General features: G+C 22.5%; 4 protein-coding genes across 4 annotated transcripts; 2 read left to right on the forward strand and 2 right to left on the reverse strand.

Moving 5' to 3' along the window:
• Window positions 1-125: 125 nt before the first annotated feature.
• LOC127276879 (UDP-N-acetylglucosamine--dolichyl-phosphate N-acetylglucosaminephosphotransferase) lies at window positions 126-7,892 on the forward strand. Its single transcript, XM_051297567.1, has 7 exons — window positions 126-597; window positions 1,461-1,575; window positions 1,669-2,114; window positions 6,398-6,586; window positions 6,726-6,796; window positions 7,184-7,344; window positions 7,464-7,892. Exons 1-7 carry the CDS (start codon window positions 428-430, stop codon window positions 7,527-7,529), a joined length of 1,218 nt encoding a protein of 405 aa, XP_051153524.1. The 5' UTR covers window positions 126-427; the 3' UTR covers window positions 7,530-7,892.
• On the reverse strand, window positions 2,940-5,698 carry LOC127276878 (beta-1,4-mannosyl-glycoprotein 4-beta-N-acetylglucosaminyltransferase). The gene is made up of 3 exons (XM_051297566.1): window positions 5,141-5,698; window positions 4,500-4,825; window positions 2,940-4,220 (listed from the first exon to the last, which is right to left on the reverse strand). Exons 2-3 carry the CDS (start codon window positions 4,716-4,718, stop codon window positions 3,093-3,095), a joined length of 1,347 nt encoding a protein of 448 aa, XP_051153523.1. The 5' UTR covers window positions 4,719-4,825; window positions 5,141-5,698; the 3' UTR covers window positions 2,940-3,092.
• A 333-nt stretch (window positions 7,893-8,225) lies between the features above and the next one.
• LOC127276876 (uncharacterized protein DDB_G0284459) lies at window positions 8,226-17,306 on the reverse strand. Its single transcript, XM_051297565.1, has 5 exons — window positions 17,045-17,306; window positions 16,673-16,852; window positions 16,307-16,558; window positions 10,627-10,677; window positions 8,226-9,836 (listed from the first exon to the last, which is right to left on the reverse strand). The coding sequence occupies exons 1-5, from the start codon at window positions 17,159-17,161 to the stop codon at window positions 8,649-8,651; spliced, it is 1,788 nt and encodes a 595-aa protein (XP_051153522.1). The 5' UTR covers window positions 17,162-17,306; the 3' UTR covers window positions 8,226-8,648.
• On the forward strand, window positions 11,109-16,042 carry LOC127276911 (DDB1- and CUL4-associated factor 13). The gene is made up of 7 exons (XM_051297611.1): window positions 11,109-11,274; window positions 12,419-12,822; window positions 13,111-13,279; window positions 13,373-13,520; window positions 14,621-14,921; window positions 15,005-15,168; window positions 15,720-16,042. The coding sequence occupies exons 1-7, from the start codon at window positions 11,205-11,207 to the stop codon at window positions 15,805-15,807; spliced, it is 1,344 nt and encodes a 447-aa protein (XP_051153568.1). The 5' UTR covers window positions 11,109-11,204; the 3' UTR covers window positions 15,808-16,042.
• Window positions 17,307-17,424: the final 118 nt, after the last annotated feature.

A 17,424-nucleotide genomic window follows, 5' to 3' on the forward strand; every position in this document is an offset into this window, starting at 1 on the left:
GATGTCTCACTTCATTTCTGATTTCCGTTGCTTACTGTCCCATCCCTTTTTCTAAAATGTACAAGAGAGAATAGGACAGTAAATATATCTCTGTCCTTCTTTAACTAATGCATCACGTTCTCGAAAGTTATTTTGTTTATGTCGAATATGCCGACGACACGTGCCAACACGTTTCGTTTTTGTTGTGTAAATGATATAATTTTACAAACTAATTACATTATTTCATTATTTTATCAGTAATTAAGTGTAATGATTTTGAACTTGAGTTTTTGTATACTGCTCGGGAAGAGTAATATGACAACGAAAAATTGTGTTTGATTTTTCGTTTCGTCATTTTTAATTTATTTGTAAATCACTTTTTTTAGCTAATGTTTTTTTTTTTTTTTTTTTTTTTTTAATAAACTGTTAGTTAAACGTAACATTTAATATGGAAAAGTTTAAAGAAATGTGCTCAACGAATTTTCCTCTTATTGCCAATGTTCTGATGTCAATTGTTGCTTATGTTGCAACAAGTAGATTAATTCCCACAATGGAAAATATGTTCATAAAAGCTAATCTTTATGGAATTGATATGAATAAAAAGTCGACTAAAAAGGTGTAAGTAATATTTATGACAATAATTTTTGGTATTTTGAAATTTTTCGAATTTTTTTTTTTTAATTTTTCATTAAACAAGGGATTTATTTTTCTTAATTTTTCATTTCGTTTACAACAGAGGGTAATTTGCTTTTGAAAAAAAAATTCCGCTGGTAAATTTATCTGTATTTATTTTTTTACGTTAGAAAAATTCTAATTTTTGTAGGTTATTATCATTTAAACGTCCAACTTTGTGATGGTTATACTAATATTATTTTCAAAAAAAAAAAAAATTACTTTTTTTTGTGCTGCAAACTTTTTTTTAAAAAAAAAATAATAATTAGGACTCAAATTTAAAAAAAAAAGTATTTTTAATATCAAAAATTATACTTTTATGTAATTAAAAATAAAAAATTGTTCAAGAACAGAACAAACAGAAATTCTTACAATTTTTAAAATATTTATCTAATAATAAATTATTTAAAATAATTTAAATTTAAATTCGAAAAACGATTTTTTAATATAGCAATATTCAAATAAATATTTTTCAAGAACAATACTTTTTGCTAAATAGTGTCCAGCACAGATAAAAACAATTGAAATATTTACGAAAAATTAAAAAAATATCTTAATAATTAAAATTTTTAAATTCAATAAAACATTTTTTTTATCCAAAAAATATTCAAAAATTATTATTTTTAAGAAATAAATTTTCTGCTGGTATATAAATACAGCACACAAAGAAAATTAAAATATTTACGAAAAATAAACAATTTATGAAAATAATTCAATTTTAAAATTAGAAAAAAAAAATGGTTTACTGAAAAATATTCAAAAAATTAATATATTTTTAATATTTGTTAAAAGTAAAAAAAAAATTTCAGGCCAGAAGCCATGGGAGTTGTGAGCGGTTGTGCATTTCTTGTCACCATGTTTTTATTTATTCCAATACCGTTTTGTGATTATATTTTCAAAAATGCATATTTCCCACATAACCAGGTTTGTATTTGTTGAACCAAAAAAAAAAAAATAAAATAATACACTATTGCAAACTTACGTTCAAATTACAGTATCATAATTTTTTCGTTTCAGTTTATTGATATGCTAGCTGCTCTGTTATCAATTTGTTGTATGGTTTTATTAGGTTTTGCCGATGATGTTTTAGATTTACGTTGGAGGCATAAATTACTTTTACCAACAATTGCCTCATTACCATTATTGATGGTATATTTTGTAAATTTTAATTCAACACTAATTATTGTTCCAAAACCATTAAGAGCGTGGCTTGGATTTTCTCTTAATTTATACATTCTTTATTATGTGTATATGGGAATGTTGGCAGTTTTTTGTACAAACGCCATAAATATACTTGCTGGTATTAATGGATTAGAAGTTGGACAAAGTGTAATAATATCAATGAGTATTTTAATTTTCAATGCAATTGAATTAACTGGTGATATGTGGAAAGCACATTTATTTTCCATGTATTTTTTAATACCATACACGTTCACCTCACTGGCACTTTTAAAATACAATTGGTGAGTACTTGCAAAATTTTTTAAATAAGAACATAAGTTATATTCTTTAAAGAAAGGAGCATTTTTTTTTATTATATATTACACTGAAAAAAATTAATTTGATTCAAATTGTTTTAATTCAGAGAAGAAAAAATTACAGATTGTAATTTTTTTTTCTATAAATTATTCAATTGACCCATGATTGAATTTACCAAAAGATTTTCAACGATTTAAAAATTATTTAAACCGAATTTCAATAAATTTAAATTTAAATTAAATGAAACATTTATTTATTAAAATTATAATTGATCGAAATTTAAATTTATTCTAATTCAAATCAAAAATTCAATTTATCCAAATCAGAATCATTTCAAGTTTTAATTTATTTGAATTTCAATTTTATTCGATTCATAATCGATCCAAATTTCAAACTTAATCTAATTAATTTTAGTTTCAATTATTCTAAATTTTAATTAATTCTAATTTTTAATTATCAAAAATAATTTATTAATTAAAATTTTAATCAAATACAAATTCAATCAATCAAAACTTCAAATTAACAAAATTTTAGTTTCAATTTTTTCGATATTTAAATTTATCCAAATTTCAATTAATTTAAGTTTTTTAAATTTTTTGAATTTTAATATATCTAAATTTTTATTTATTTATGTTTACAATTATATGAATTTCAACTTATCCAAATTTTAAACTATTAATGCTACAATTATTATTATTGATTAAAAAATTATTCTGATATTTTAAATTTACAATATGTGGAAGATAATTGCAAAAAAAAAAATTCTATACATATGATGGGGGAAAATAATTGAATAAATTTGTAAATTTCTAAATAATATATTATATAAATATAATTATCATAATCGAAGCACAATATAAAATTGATTTGTAAATAATAAATATATTGTATAATATAAAAAATGAGTAGTGCATATAATTGTATATATATATATATCACAGCCAATTATATCGACTATTTCTTCAATCATAATCCAATTTAACGTAGAAATTTTGAAGCAGCCAATCGTATTTTTGTGAATTATTAAGTACAACCTCAGGAGCAAAATAGAAGTCTTGATATCTAGGAACTCGAAGAAGACTTGTTTTTCCATTTAGCCACATACCCATTCCAATTAATTCTTCAATATAATTTTTGTCAATTATTATATCGGGATTAATAATTTTTGAATTATTTTTCCATTTTATTGAGGACATTATATTTTCCGGAATTTGACAATAATGACAATACCAACCGCCATAATGATTTAAATCACCAATCACTAATCCAAGTTCATCTCTTTCACTATTTTCATCAACCAATTCCTTTTGTAATAGTAAATTATTATTTCGATAAGCCTCTTGCATAAAACCAATTGTAAATGCTCCTTTTTTAATTGTTGTTTTCAATGGATGTTGCCAAAAAAATCCAAACACTAACCATCTTAATCTAAAACCAATTGGTTGTGACCAACCATCGTATGTTTTCAAAAACATTAATGCTTTTGAATTTAATATTTGTTCTGGATCAGTCATAACAATAATATCGTCATCGCGTATATTTTTAATAACACTATGTATTTTATTCCAAATATATTTAAATATCAATTTAAATGGTTTTTCCACTTTTGTAAATGTATTGATATATAAAATTTTCTTTTGTTCCACTTTCAATAAACCTTTCGCTAATGAATAATTGAAATTATATTCTGAATCACTTGAATCACAGATAATAAAAAGATCCACAACATTGTATAATTCTTTTACAATAATTTCAGATATCGCTGAATTATATTGATTTATGCATAGTGTATAAATAATTCGTCTCATCCATTTGCGTTGTTTTAATTTTACCAATTGTTTTGTGGCCATTATTGCACGCCATACAACTTCCGGTTGACCACAGTCAGAACCATGCCAGCCTTGATTGCATATGCATTTTTTTGAATATATTGTTGAATTTTTTCGCATTCCTCTATTGTTAACTCCATCTTTCCAGCAGAGAAAATTTGAATAGGTTTCAAAAAATTTTATTGTTTTAGTATCTTTTAATGTGAATTCACCATTAATTGTTTGTGCTTTATCATATTTTAATTCATTTTTATAAAGAGCCTGAAAAAAATTAAAATTTTGATATTTTTTACAAGAGATGTAATTTTTATATGATTAATTTTAAAATTCGCGCCATAATATTTCTGTCGGAAATATTGTTCGGTCATTTACAATTTCGGTCAAATGAAAAATCGGAGTTTTTAAATTTTTATCAAATGACAATTTGTTTAAATAAAAATTCTGTTGAATAAAATTAATAATAAATTTCGGTAAAATAGAAATTCGAGTTCTTTTTGTTTTTAAATAAATTAAATTTATAATGATATAATTATATATTACCTCTGCAGAGTGAATGTTTACGAAACTAACTGCTTCATGTCTCGTTGGCGTTATTAATTTAGAAGATGGAGTTGTATTTATCACATATATCATAACAATCATAACTTGTAAAATTAATAATGTGAATAACAAAATTATTTTCCCATCTGTTCGAATATGCATGGCATAACTTTGAATAATTCGACTAAATGTTTGAGTTTTATATTTCACAATAAACATTTCTATTTGACTTTAATATCTCTCAAAACATTTTGAAAAAAAGTACTAAATAACTTTATTAATAATAATTAGTCGAGTTTGCTTTGTTTGAAATAAATACCAGTTCTCTGAAAAAAAAGTAAATGGATTATGACAACATAACTAGGAATTTTAATTTAAGAAATAATAAAAAAAAAAATTCTAAATATATATAATTTCAAAATATTATTTTAATCAACTGTTTTATACAAATACGATGAATTTAATTAATTAGGAATTTAAATTAAATTATCAAAAAAAAATAAGTTTTTTTTTATCTAAATGAACAAAATAAAATTATAATTTATGTAATATTAATTTATTTTTTAATTTTTAAATTTAATTTATTAATTTTATTTTATTCATTAATTTTAATTTATATAATATTATTTTACATTACCTACCAATTTTTTCATTCTTTAAATTTTCAAGAATGTTAGACAAATAACATTCATTACGCGCAAATTCAAAACTCCTTAGCAACAACATCTCAGATTAAGGACTAAAATTTCACGTCAGGATAATATTGAAATATTGATATATACTTTTAGCACACATTATATTTAAAATTACTTTTTTTTCCTTCTAAATTTTTTTGCTTTGTTCTAAATATAATTTATTCTTCAAACATATAATTTTATTAATTTATATTTAGTAAATTTATAAGTTATTGAGGGGGAAAAAAAACCACACCCGCAATGTTTTTTGCTATCATATGACACTTCCTTCCTTATTCCTTCAAGTAGAATTACAGTTAGAAATGATCAATACGCAGACGCGCATTCACCCTTACAAGGCATACAATAGATATATATGTACATTTTTTTAGTCCATATAGTCCTTACATTAATATAGAAGAACAAAAAATGTTTTATAATTTATTTCTTTTTTTTTTGTACTATTTCTCCAAACTTTGATAATCCACAATTTGCAAATATTTTTTTAATAAGAATACATATTTAGGGGTAACAATATTGAAAAATTAATTATTTTTCGTTACAAAAAATATATGCTCATATATTTGATATATGACATCATGGAAAATCAATATTTCTCAAGTGGAAATTTTTTTTTTTTTTTTTTTAAATAAAATATTAAAGAAATGACGAAAATGCGAAATTCATTTTTTCTGTTATAAAATTGTTTTTGAAACGCATGAATAAGCTCTAAAATTAATTTGATAGAATTTTATTACTTAGAATTTATTTACTTTCAACCAAATTATTATTATTATTATTATTATTATTATTATTATTATTATTATTATTATTATTTCGAATGATTGTTTAACCGAATTTCTATATTACAAAATTGTTTTTTAAACGAATTTGAATTTGATTGAATTATTATTTCCTCGAATTTTGATTAAGTCATTTAAATGAATTTTTATTTTTCGGAAAAAATATTAGAAAAGAATTTTTTTTCTAACTGAATTTTCATTTTTTCAAATTTCCATTTTACAATACTTTTTTTTTACAGAACTTCTTCTTTTTGTTCGAATAAATATCTGAAAGAAAAATTTGGGCATTATTCAATTTTAAAATTTGCTTTAAAATTTTTTAATATTTTTAAATAGTATTTTATTGTATTTTTTTATAATTTGTATAGTATTTTATTATTAATTAAATTATTGTAGAATTTTGTTGTTTTTTTTTTTCAAGGTATCCTTCACGAGTGTTTGTTGGCGATACATTTTGCTATTTATCAGGAATGACTTTCGCTGTCGTTGGAATAATAGGTCACTTCAGTAAAACGACATTATTATTTTTTATTCCACAAATAATTAATTTTATATATAGCGTACCACAACTATTTCATCTTGTGCCTTGTCCGAGACATAGACTGCCAAAGTAAATATTCTTTTTATAATCGTCACAGATAAATTATATAATTTTTTTTTTTTTTTTCAAAATTTCACATTCAATTTATTTAATTATAAATTTTTAGTTAAAAAATAAATCTGTGTATGATTTTATATTTATTTTGCAGAATTAATAAAGAAACGGATACTTTGGATCCAAGTAGAGTAGTTTTCAATAAGTCTGAAATTAATATAGTAGGTAAGTTGAAACTGAAATTTACACGATTATCCCATAAAAATTATTAATTAGAATTTTTATTTTCAAGAATTTTATAAGATATATTTTTAAAACGAATTTTTCTTTTTCGAATTATCGTCTGTAAAATAAAAATTCTACTAAATAAAAATTACCTAAAAAAATTTGTAAAAAATGAAAATTTGTTTAAAAAATAATTATATCTAATAAAATTTTTGAAAATTGTAACTAATGAATTTTTTGTGGAATAATTATGCGCCTCCAATTTATTTTACAAACTGTTATAAAAACAGGAACTTTACACACAGTTTTCCATTTGTAAAATTCAATTTTACAAGTTAGTGTTGCAAAAAAAAAAAATATACATATATCATTTTTTTTTGTTCTCAGCAAAAATTATAATGAAGATTTACAGAATTTTCCGTCTTGTTGACTGGAAAGAAGAAAACGATGTGATTATTTGCAATAATTTAACTTTAATAAACTTCGTACTAATCTCAGTTGGACCAAAGAATGAATGTACATTAACAACAATTTTAATAGTTATACAGGTAAGATTTCTAATTTAGATATATTTTCAAATTTTTTTTTGTTTAAAGTAAAATGTAATTTTTTTTTTTTTGTGAAATACAAATATAAAATAACAAAAACAATTTTTTCCCTGTTTCAGATTACATGCAGTATGCTGGCATTTATAATACGATATCCACTAGCTTCTTTGTTCTATGATGTATAAAAAATAAAAACAAAAATTTACATTTTTAATTTTCCAATTTAAAATTAATTAAAAATTTTTTGAATTTTTACGATTATTGCTTTACTGTTATAGTGGATTTAAATCACACTAATTTTTATTATAAATTTTATTTCTCGTTAAAAAAAAGCTAATTATAAAAGTTGGTTCGGATGCAGACTTTACAAAATTTAAATTCAAAATGGTGGAACTAAAATGGCATCAAAAAAAAAAAATTAAAAAAGTTTTATATTTGAAATTTACCAAGTTTTTTGTGCTACTAATTATCAGTTAAGGTATTTTTTTTTTGTCACTGAATATGAATTTAAAGTCAGTTTTTAAAAAATTGAAAATTATCATCTGTGATGACTGAATTTTAAAAAATGTTATAAAAATGTTTTTAACAATAAACATGAAGAATAGAAAAAAAATGTCGTGTATTTTATTTTTTCTAAGTGAAAAAAAATAATTTTTTTTTAGTCTCCTTTTCGCTTCTTAACAATCTACGGTTTTAAAAATTTATTTAAGGTTTTATAAAATCAGTAATTTACTACAAAACCTAAATAAAAAATATTACATGACAAACCTAAAGGAAAAAATGTGCACAAAAAGTTTATGAAATGTTACTGGAAAAAAAAAACGGGATTTAAAAAAAAGAATATGTACATATTTAGCAAATATTACATTTTTATTAATAAAGTTTCCATTTTTAATTCGTAGTTTCATTTTTCTTTTTTTTTTCTAAACCAAGTTACAAAAAATGCAATATTTTTAGTCACTTAGTAAATTTATAACAAATTCGTAACATTATTGATTTTAATATATAAATTGAAAATGTATCTCATTATTTTTCAGACCTATAGATAAATACTATTTTATTTTACATTCAAAAAAATATATAATTCCTATCAATTTAAAAATATTTCAATAGAAACAAAAAAAATTTACAATTTCGTTATTTTCTATTTTTTTTTTTGTTTTTGAAAAGCAATAAAAAAAACTTTTATTTGTGAACAAAACTTTAATAAAAAAAAAAATCGACATTTTAATTTGCTTAAAGGAAATTTCAATTTGTAAATTAAAATAAAATAAAAACTAAAATTCGAAAAAAAATTTTGTAAATCATTTTTTTTTGAAAAAGCTCGTCAGTGTTGATTGTTTTGTTTGTTTTTTGTTAACAGTAACTTGTTTGGATTTTTTAGGCGAAGGTGAACGTTCTTTAGCAACTTTGGTTGTAACTTTTGTAACATTAACTTTTTTTGTTACAAGAAAACCATCATCGTCAACATAACGAACATCTTCTTTTTCATGAACAACACGTTTTTCACTTCTATCATTGATTTCGGGTGAATTTGCGATTGGTGATTTGGTGATTTTTGGTGATTCTTCTTTATTTTCATGAGATATTGTATTTTCTTTAATTTCTTCCTCAAAATTATTTAATTCATTTTCCTCTTCCGATGAATCTGATTCAGCGATTATTCGTCTTCGTTTCTTTATATTATTTAATTCTTTGTTTTCCATTTTTCTTTTACTATCCTTTTTCGTTGACTGTTGAGTATTTTTTGTTTCTTTTATTTTCTCTTTTTTAGTATTTGAAGTTGATTTTTCTTTTCTTTCCTTTTCCTTTTCCGTTTCCTCTTCATCACTATCATCGTCTATCAAACTAACATTTTTTTCTGCCTCTTCTTTTTGCGTTGCTAATCGTTTTGAATTTACATCAGCAACTTTAGCGAACATATTTCTAAATCCTGCTTCACGACTTTGAACCGGTTTTTTTGCTACTACAGTCGCTTTTTTCGATTTTTCCTTTACTATTGGAGTTTTATTTACTTTCTCCTTCTTTTCATTTGTATCAGTTTTTTCACAAATTTCTTGCTCTACTTTTTTCGAATGAGAATTTGATTCGACTTTTTTTTCAGACTCAAAGGATTTTTTTGTTTGTTCCACTAATTTTGTTACTGGTTTTGAATTTAAATGATTTAATTTTAGAGTACTTTCTTTACAATTAATTGAAGAAAATTGTGTATTTGGTAGTTCAATTAATGCCAATAATTGTAGATTTGCCAGTGATTTTTGTAAACTATAAATATGTTCAGAGTATATTTTTTGAAATTTTTCTTTAGTCAAAGGCAATGCTGATTCTTCGACAACTTCAATTCGATCAGAATTATCAGATAATTGACCCATAATTGCGAATGTCGCGCTAATTGTTGCATTTCCTTTATTATTCCGCCAAAATTCCGATAATATTCGTTTTGATTCATTAACATGAACATTTAGTTGTTTGCTCAGTCGTGTGTATGTTACCTAAAAAAAAAAATTATTATTTTTTAAAAATTCGAATTATTAAATGTTCAAATATTTACAAATTTTAATTATCAAAAGATTAAATTATTCAAAGTACGAATTATTGGAAAATTTAATTCATAAAAGTATGAATTATCGGAAAAATTTAATTTATAAAAGTACGAATTTTTAGAAATTCTAATTATTTAAAGTTAGAATATTTAGAAATTTTAATTATCAAAAGATCGAATTATTTAAAGTATGAATTATCGGAAAATTTAACTTATAAAAGTACGAATTTTTAGAAATTCGAATTAATAAAAGTTTATATTAAATTCAACTAATTTTTAAAATAAATTTTCAAATTATTTCTTTATAACAAAAGTGAAATTTTTTTATTTAAAAAAATTAAATTAGTCGCATTTTACATAAAAAATTTAAAAAAAAATAAGGTTAGGTTTCATAATTTTACTTCTCTATTTTTTAAAGTGCCTTGAAAAAAAATTACGAGAAAAATGATTTATTATTACTTCTTATAAAAACATTTGAAACATTGTGCAATTTGTCAAAATAAATTCAAGGTACATGGAGTCACAAAGCATTGTCTTTGTATTTTTGGCGCACTTATTTCTACATGACAAAAGTTATAATAAAAAAATATGTCATTAAAAATTTACATTAGATAATAAATTTTCTCGAAGCTTTGAACTATTTAAAGTACATATGTGCTTATAAATTATTAAATAATAATATAAATATCAAGTTAAACTATATAATAAAGTTAGTGAAAAATGTTTTAAATGAAACTTACTATTTGATCTTCATCGAATATTAATTCTTTAAGTTTGCTTTCAGCCATTTCTTAAGTTTAAAAATCACTTTATAAATAGTACATAAATTGTTTTTTTGAATAAAATAAACGCAATGTTTCAGAACAATTTAATGAAATTTAATATAACTAAATTTTCTTAAATTTGTTACAACAGAGATGGAATGCAAAACATTTTTTTTTAACGTTCGGGTATAAAGGTGACTTCAGAATGGTGAAATAAATCTACATTTCGACGTTGTAGAAGGAGTTTAACCAAAGAAGTTATACGCGTAATTTATAATTATTTATGTAAAATATGTATATTATACAGTAAAAAAACCACCCAGTCCTTTAAAATTAAAATTTTTTATGTAATTTACATAAGTAAACTACATTTGTAAAAAAAAACTATGTAACTTAAGTAAGAATTGTGAAACTGTCAGATTTCAGACGTTCTTTCTTATGCGAATGTTGCGCCACATACGAGAAGTTTTAAAACTACGATTTTCCTCTCCAACCTCTCCAGTTGTCTGATAGAGTTTAATTATCCACGTGCTGAATAAAAAAACAATGCAGTAATGAAGGTTAAAACATTAACAAGAAATCCTGATTTTTATATAAGGGAAACAAAACGTGATATTCATAAAGGTAAATATTCACATTAAATTATAATTGCCTTTTTTTACATTATAAAATTATTTAATGTTTACATGATATATATAAATTATCAATCTCTATAAAAAGCATGTATTTTTTTATTTAACCTGTTTAATTTAAATTTGTTTAATATTTGTTATTTATTTGTATAAATTCTATATACGTAAATTGTGCTCCGATAATAAATAAATCTTACATTTGATTATTAATCGAAATAAAATTAGTAGACCAGTTTTTTTTTTTACTATACTCCAATACTACGTAATATGATTCTATACCCTAAATTACACACAGAGAAATACGTTAATTATGTATAAGAAAATTCTATATTAGAAATCTATCCTATTGAATTCAAATCTTGAAAATTAGAGTTCGATTTGAAAATATTCGAAATAAATTTTCTTAATAATATTCGTAAAGAATTATTCATACTATAAGGAATTAATAAATTTTATTTCGGACTCATGAATTTCCCATAGAAATCATTAATTAAAATTTTCATTTTTAAGAATTGTATTAGATATAATTATTTTTTAGACGAATTAATATTTAACAGAATTTCTTTCTAAATAAATTTTTACTTAACAAAATTTTTAAGTATCGAATTTTTGTTTAACAGAATATTAATTTAACTAAATTTCTCTTTACCCAATTTATTAGTTTAAAATATTTTAATTTAGCAGGATTATATAATTAATTAATTATACAATTAATTTATACAGAATTTTATGTAATTCGCACTTTTAAATGACATAATTTTCAATTTATCGAATTTTCTTTTGTCCGAATTTTTATTTGCAATCAATTTGTTATTTGATAGAATTCCTAAAATTCTGAATTTCATATTTGTCCGAAATTGCATATTACCGAAAAATAACCGACAGAAAGATTTCAACGCGAATTTAAAAATTAACCAATCAAAAAAATTATCAAGAAAAAAATGTTAATTTTTTAATTCGCGTTGAAATCTTGCTGTAAATTATTTGTCAGTCATTAACAATTTCGAAAAAATGGAAATTCGGCATTTTAAGAATTTTTTCTAGTAACAATTATTATTAAAAATAAAAAATTCTGACAAATGAATTTTATTTTGTAAAATTTGAAAATATTTAATTAAAATTGTTTATTATTTAAGTTAACAGGAATTATGATCCTTCGTTACATTTATTTCAACATGAAAGAGAATACACGAGAGCACTTAATTCAGTGAAATTGGAACGAGTATTTGCTAAACCTTTCATAGGCAATTTAAATGGCCATAAAGATTCAGTATCATCTTTATGTAAACATCCAATTCATTTATCAATTTTAATAAGCGGCGCATACGATGGTGAAGTACGTGTATGGAATTTACCAACACGTGAGTGTACACGTTCATTTTTAGCTCACGATGGAATTGTTCGTGGAATAACACAAACTACTACTGAGGATCATTTTATAACGATAGGCGATGATAAAATTATTAAAACATGGAATTTAGAAAATAATTCCAACAATGAAGACGAGGGAACAACACCAATTAATACCGTTCTAAGTGAAGTAAGTTAAAAAAATATAGTATTCAAATTTTTGCAATTTTCTACTTAAAAAAAAAAAATAATATAAAATCCAATGAGTGGTATCAATTCTACACAAAAAAAATTCTTATAAAAATTATATTAAATAATAGAAATAATTTTATAAATAATAATAAATAAATAATTTTTCTACAAAATAATCGAGAAAAAAAAATTAAAGAGCGAAATATTTGTTTTTTAATTAACGAAGGCGAAAAGTTTGTTTAAAATGAGAAATAAATTATTATTTATTATTATAATTTTTCTACAGACAGTATTAACTTCTATATCACATCATCGTATAAAAAATCAATTTGCAACTTGCGGTGAAGTGTGTCATCTTTGGGATTCAAGTAAAAGTAAACCGATTAAAACTTTTAAATGGGGTGTAGACAGTTTACATGATGTTAAATTTAATCCTGTTCAAACAAATTTAATGGGTAATTGATTCTTTATTATAATTTTAATTCGTTAAAGAATTTGTTTTAAAAAGAAATTTTAATAGGATTTTTTTGATGCCTTTTTTTTTGTAGCTGTCTGCTCATCTGATCGAGGTATAATTTTATATGATACAAGAGAAAAAGGACCATTACGTAAAGTAATTATGTCGTTGCGTTCGAATAAACTTTGTTGGAATCCAATGGAGGCATTTACATTTACATGTGCTAATGAAGATTACAAGTAAGAAAATAAATTTTTTACTATTTAACCCTTTAGGGCATGAATTTATAATTATTAGAAAAAAAATCAGAAAAACTCTTAATTTTTTATTCAAATTTTTCTTTTTTGAATTATCTTTTAGCAGAATTTTTTTTTCAAACGAATTTTTATTTACCGAATTTTTTTTTATATATAATTTCTCTTTACCAACTTTTTATAAAAAAAAAATCTAACTTAATATTAATTTAGCAGAATTTTAAATGATTCGAATTTTTAAATTCCAGAATTTGCAATTCATCGAATTCTCAAAATGCCAAATTTCCAATGTGTCCGAAATTGCAAATGACCGACAAATAATTGACAACAAAAATTTCGGCACGAATTAAAAAATTAACCAATTACATTTTTCTTGATAATTTTTTTGATTGGTTAATTTTTAAATTCGCGCCGAAATCTTTCTGTCGATTATTATTCGGTAATATGCAATTTCGGACATATGTAAAATTCAGAATTTTAAGAATTCTATCAAATAACAAATTGCTGGCAAATAAAGATTCGGACAAAAGAAAATTCGATGAATTGAAAATTATGTCATTTAAAAGTTCGAATTACATAAAATTCTGTATAAATTAATTATACAATTAATTAATTATATAATCCTGCTAAATTAATATTCGGTTAAATTAAAATATTTTTAACAAATAAATTGGGTAAAGAGAAATTTAGTTAAATTAATATTCTGTTTAACAAAAAATTAGATACTTAAAAATTTTGTTAAGTAAAAATTTATTTAAAAAGAAATTCTGTTAAATATTAATTCGTCTAAAAAATAATTCATGAGTTACAAATTAATTTTATTAATTCCTTAATATGAATAATTCTTTACGAATATTATCAAGAAAATTTATTTCGAATATTTTCAAATCGAACTCTAATTTTCAATGATTTGAATTCAATAGGATAGATTTCTAAAAAATTCTTAATTGTTCCTTTTTCAAGAATTTTTGAAATCTAATTTAAGTAAATTTTTGCAAAATTTAAAGCCAAATATGGAGAAATTTTTCCATTTTCAAGAAATATTTAAAGAGCATTTATATATAATATATAATATTTATTTCAAGTTTATACACATTTGACATGAGAAATTTGAAAACACCAGTAAATGTACACATGGATCATGTTGAAGCCGTGATGGATGTTGATTATAGTCCAACTGGAAAAGAAATTGTTTCAGGAAGTTATGATAAATCAATTCGTATTTTTGAAGTGAATAAAGGCCGATCGAGAGAAGTTTATCATACAAAACGTATGCAAAGACTTTCAAATATTGCATGGTCTCTTGATAATAAATACATATTAAGTGGAAGTGACGAAATGAATATTCGAGTTTGGAAGGCTCGATCATCAGAGAAATTAGGAGTGGTAAATAAATAGTTCAATAAAAAATATACATTATTCTACATAAAAAAATGAATAATAATTTTTTACTTTTAATTCATTTTCAGTTAAAACCAAGAGAGAAATTATCATTGCAATATAGTGAAACTCTTAAGGCTAAATATATATCACATCCTCAAATACGACGAATCGCTCGTCATAGACAAGTGCCAAAACACATTTACAATGCACAAGCTGAGGTTCGAAAATCTCGAGAAAAAATTGCACGCAAGTATGTATAATTTATAAAATTATTATGTAATTTCATTTTTTTTTTGTTTTAATTTCAACTTTCATTGTTTTTGATTTTTACATTCGTCTTTTATTCAAGTGATCCAACTTTTAATTAATTCTTATTTTTAGTTGGTTAACATAAATTCAAAATTTTTGTCTAAATGCATATTCAATCGTTTCGAAAATTAAAATTAACGAAATTTCATGTAAAGATTAATTTTATTTTATTTCATTTTTTCAGTTTCGAATTTTATACGAATTTCAATTTTTCATTTTTTCAGTTTCGAATTTTATAGGAATTTCAATTTGTCACAAATTTTAATTAGTTTAAATTTCAAATTATTTGAATTTCAATTTGTCCAAATTTTAATTAGTTTAAGTTTCAAATTGTTTGAATTTCAATTTATCCAAAGTTTCGAATTGATTTAAATTTAAGTTACAAATTCATTAAATTTAATCGAGAATTTATTAAAAAAAAATTGTTGTTAGGGAAAATTTTTTAATGTCAGGAATTAATTTTAACAATTTTTTTTTTTTTTTTCTTTTCAGGGATTCTAATAGAAGAGTTCACTCGAAGAAAGGTAAAGTACCATTTGTGGCAGAACGACAAAAACACATGGTTAAAGAAGAAGAATAAATCAAAAGTGTTTCCATTTGAGAAGTGTAAAATTCTCATTGTTAGATATTGTAAAAATATGACATATGTAGTAGATATTTTCCTTTATATTATCTACAACAATAACAACAAGAGTGATATTTGAAAAAAAATTAGGTATAAATTTTTGAAAAATTATTGTCATATTAATTGAGAAAGATATATTTTTGTCTACAGAAATTTACTTTGTCAAATAAATAAGTTATATATTAAATAATATTGTGAATTTTGATTTATGTAATTATTAGAACGTTTTTTTTTTGAAATTAACAAAAACAAATTTTTTAACTAATATTTTTAGAAACTTATTTTGATTACAGTAGAAATAAAAAAAACCCATTTCTTAAGGACTTAAACTCGGTTTCTTTATTTTTTTATACAAAATTTGATGTAAATTTTTTTTTTATTAATTAACCTACATTGATTTAATTTTAAATGTATTTGTACTCAATAATTACTCTATATAAAAAAAACAATTTTAACTACTTGTAAGAGGTTCTTTACTTTTTTCAAGTTGTTCATTATCATTTTCAGAATGCGTATCATCCTCTGATTTATTGGAATCGCTTTGATTTTCTTCTGTTTCATTCATCTTTTTGTTTAATTTTAACTTTTTAATTTCTTTAAGTCTTTCTTTTTTCTTTAATCTTTTGTTTCTTCTCTTTGTTGTTGCATCTTCTGCTTTCTTTTTATTTTCCGTTAATTTTTTATGATGTTCCTCATCAAGAAGATCCTAATAAAGGACAATTTTAATATTAATTAATAGTAATTTAATATTATTACTTTGTCAGTGCTCAATTTGAATAGAATTTTTTTTTTAATTAAATATAAAATAAATTTTATTTACCCTATGACCTTTTTCTTGTATACATTTTTGACGTGAATATTCTTTTCGTCTTAAATGTCGATATACATGAAATTCTCCACTTCCAGCACCAGCACTACTTCCCATTACATTGCGAACAAATTCTGGTATTGACGGTGTATTCTTTGCCTTCGGTTTTTCTGGTATTACAACTGGCTTTTCCTATAAATGCAAAATTAATAAGAAATATAAATTTTAAACTATTTTAGAAATAATAATAATAATTATTTTATTATTATTATTTGCAATAAATTGTTTTTATTCAATTAATACTTTAGAATTATAATTATTTAAAGAGATTGCTGTAAATTTCTAAAAAGATTATTATTAATAAAAGAGAAAATAATAACATACAGGATTTTTCATAAGTTTCATTAACTTTAGTCGTTGTAAATCTGCTGTTGATTTTGCAACAAATGGTTTCTCTTCCTCAGCATTCTTTCCCTTTGTTTCCTTTGAAGAATTGGACATTTTTTTAATTTTCAGTTAATTTATAAAAATAACAGTCAAATCATTTTTCTTTATTTTTAAATTACTTTTGGTACATAGCTGACTGTCAAAAATATCAACAATAAAATTAAATTAAACCACGAAACAAGAAGAATAAAAAGAAAGGATGAGTGCTTGCAAAAAGAAAGGTGCACACTTCGGCTTCGAGCAGGGTTCTGAAGTTACGCGTAACTTTTAAAGGTGCTTTCATCATCACGTAAAATCACTGAATTTGATTGGCTATG

This window comes from Leptopilina boulardi, unplaced genomic scaffold (assembly GCF_019393585.1).
Source record: "Leptopilina boulardi isolate dan_hultmark-lab unplaced genomic scaffold, ZJU_Lbou_2.1 LbouV2_155, whole genome shotgun sequence".
In the NCBI taxonomy this organism is placed as follows: Eukaryota; Metazoa; Arthropoda; class Insecta; order Hymenoptera; family Figitidae; genus Leptopilina; species Leptopilina boulardi.

Bases quoted from the DNA above. Each gene is read 5' to 3' on its own strand.
- LOC127276911 (XM_051297611.1), top strand. From the start codon at position 11,205: ATGAAGGTTAAAACATTAACAAGAAATCCTGATTTTTATATAAGGGAA. The intron at 13,280-13,372 runs GTAATTGATTCT...TTTTTTTTGTAG, and splicing joins TGTTCAAACAAATTTAATGG to CTGTCTGCTCATCTGATCGA. The intron at 14,922-15,004 runs GTAAATAAATAG...ATTCATTTTCAG, and splicing joins CATCAGAGAAATTAGGAGTG to TTAAAACCAAGAGAGAAATT.
- LOC127276878 (XM_051297566.1), bottom strand. From the start codon at position 4,718: ATGTTTATTGTGAAATATAAAACTCAAACATTTAGTCGAATTATTCAA. The intron at 4,221-4,499 runs GTAATATATAAT...AATTTTTTTCAG, and splicing joins TAAACATTCACTCTGCAGAG to GCTCTTTATAAAAATGAATT.
- LOC127276876 (XM_051297565.1), bottom strand. From the start codon at position 17,161: ATGTCCAATTCTTCAAAGGAAACAAAGGGAAAGAATGCTGAGGAAGAG. The intron at 16,853-17,044 runs GTATGTTATTAT...TTGCATTTATAG, and splicing joins TGAAACTTATGAAAAATCCT to GAAAAGCCAGTTGTAATACC. The intron at 10,678-16,306 runs TAAAATTGTTTT...TTTTAAACTTAA, and splicing joins AAGAACCTCTTACAAGTAGT to GAAATGGCTGAAAGCAAACT.
- LOC127276879 (XM_051297567.1), top strand. From the start codon at position 428: ATGGAAAAGTTTAAAGAAATGTGCTCAACGAATTTTCCTCTTATTGCC. The intron at 1,576-1,668 runs GTTTGTATTTGT...TTTTCGTTTCAG, and splicing joins CATATTTCCCACATAACCAG to TTTATTGATATGCTAGCTGC. The intron at 7,345-7,463 runs GTAAGATTTCTA...TCCCTGTTTCAG, and splicing joins CAATTTTAATAGTTATACAG to ATTACATGCAGTATGCTGGC.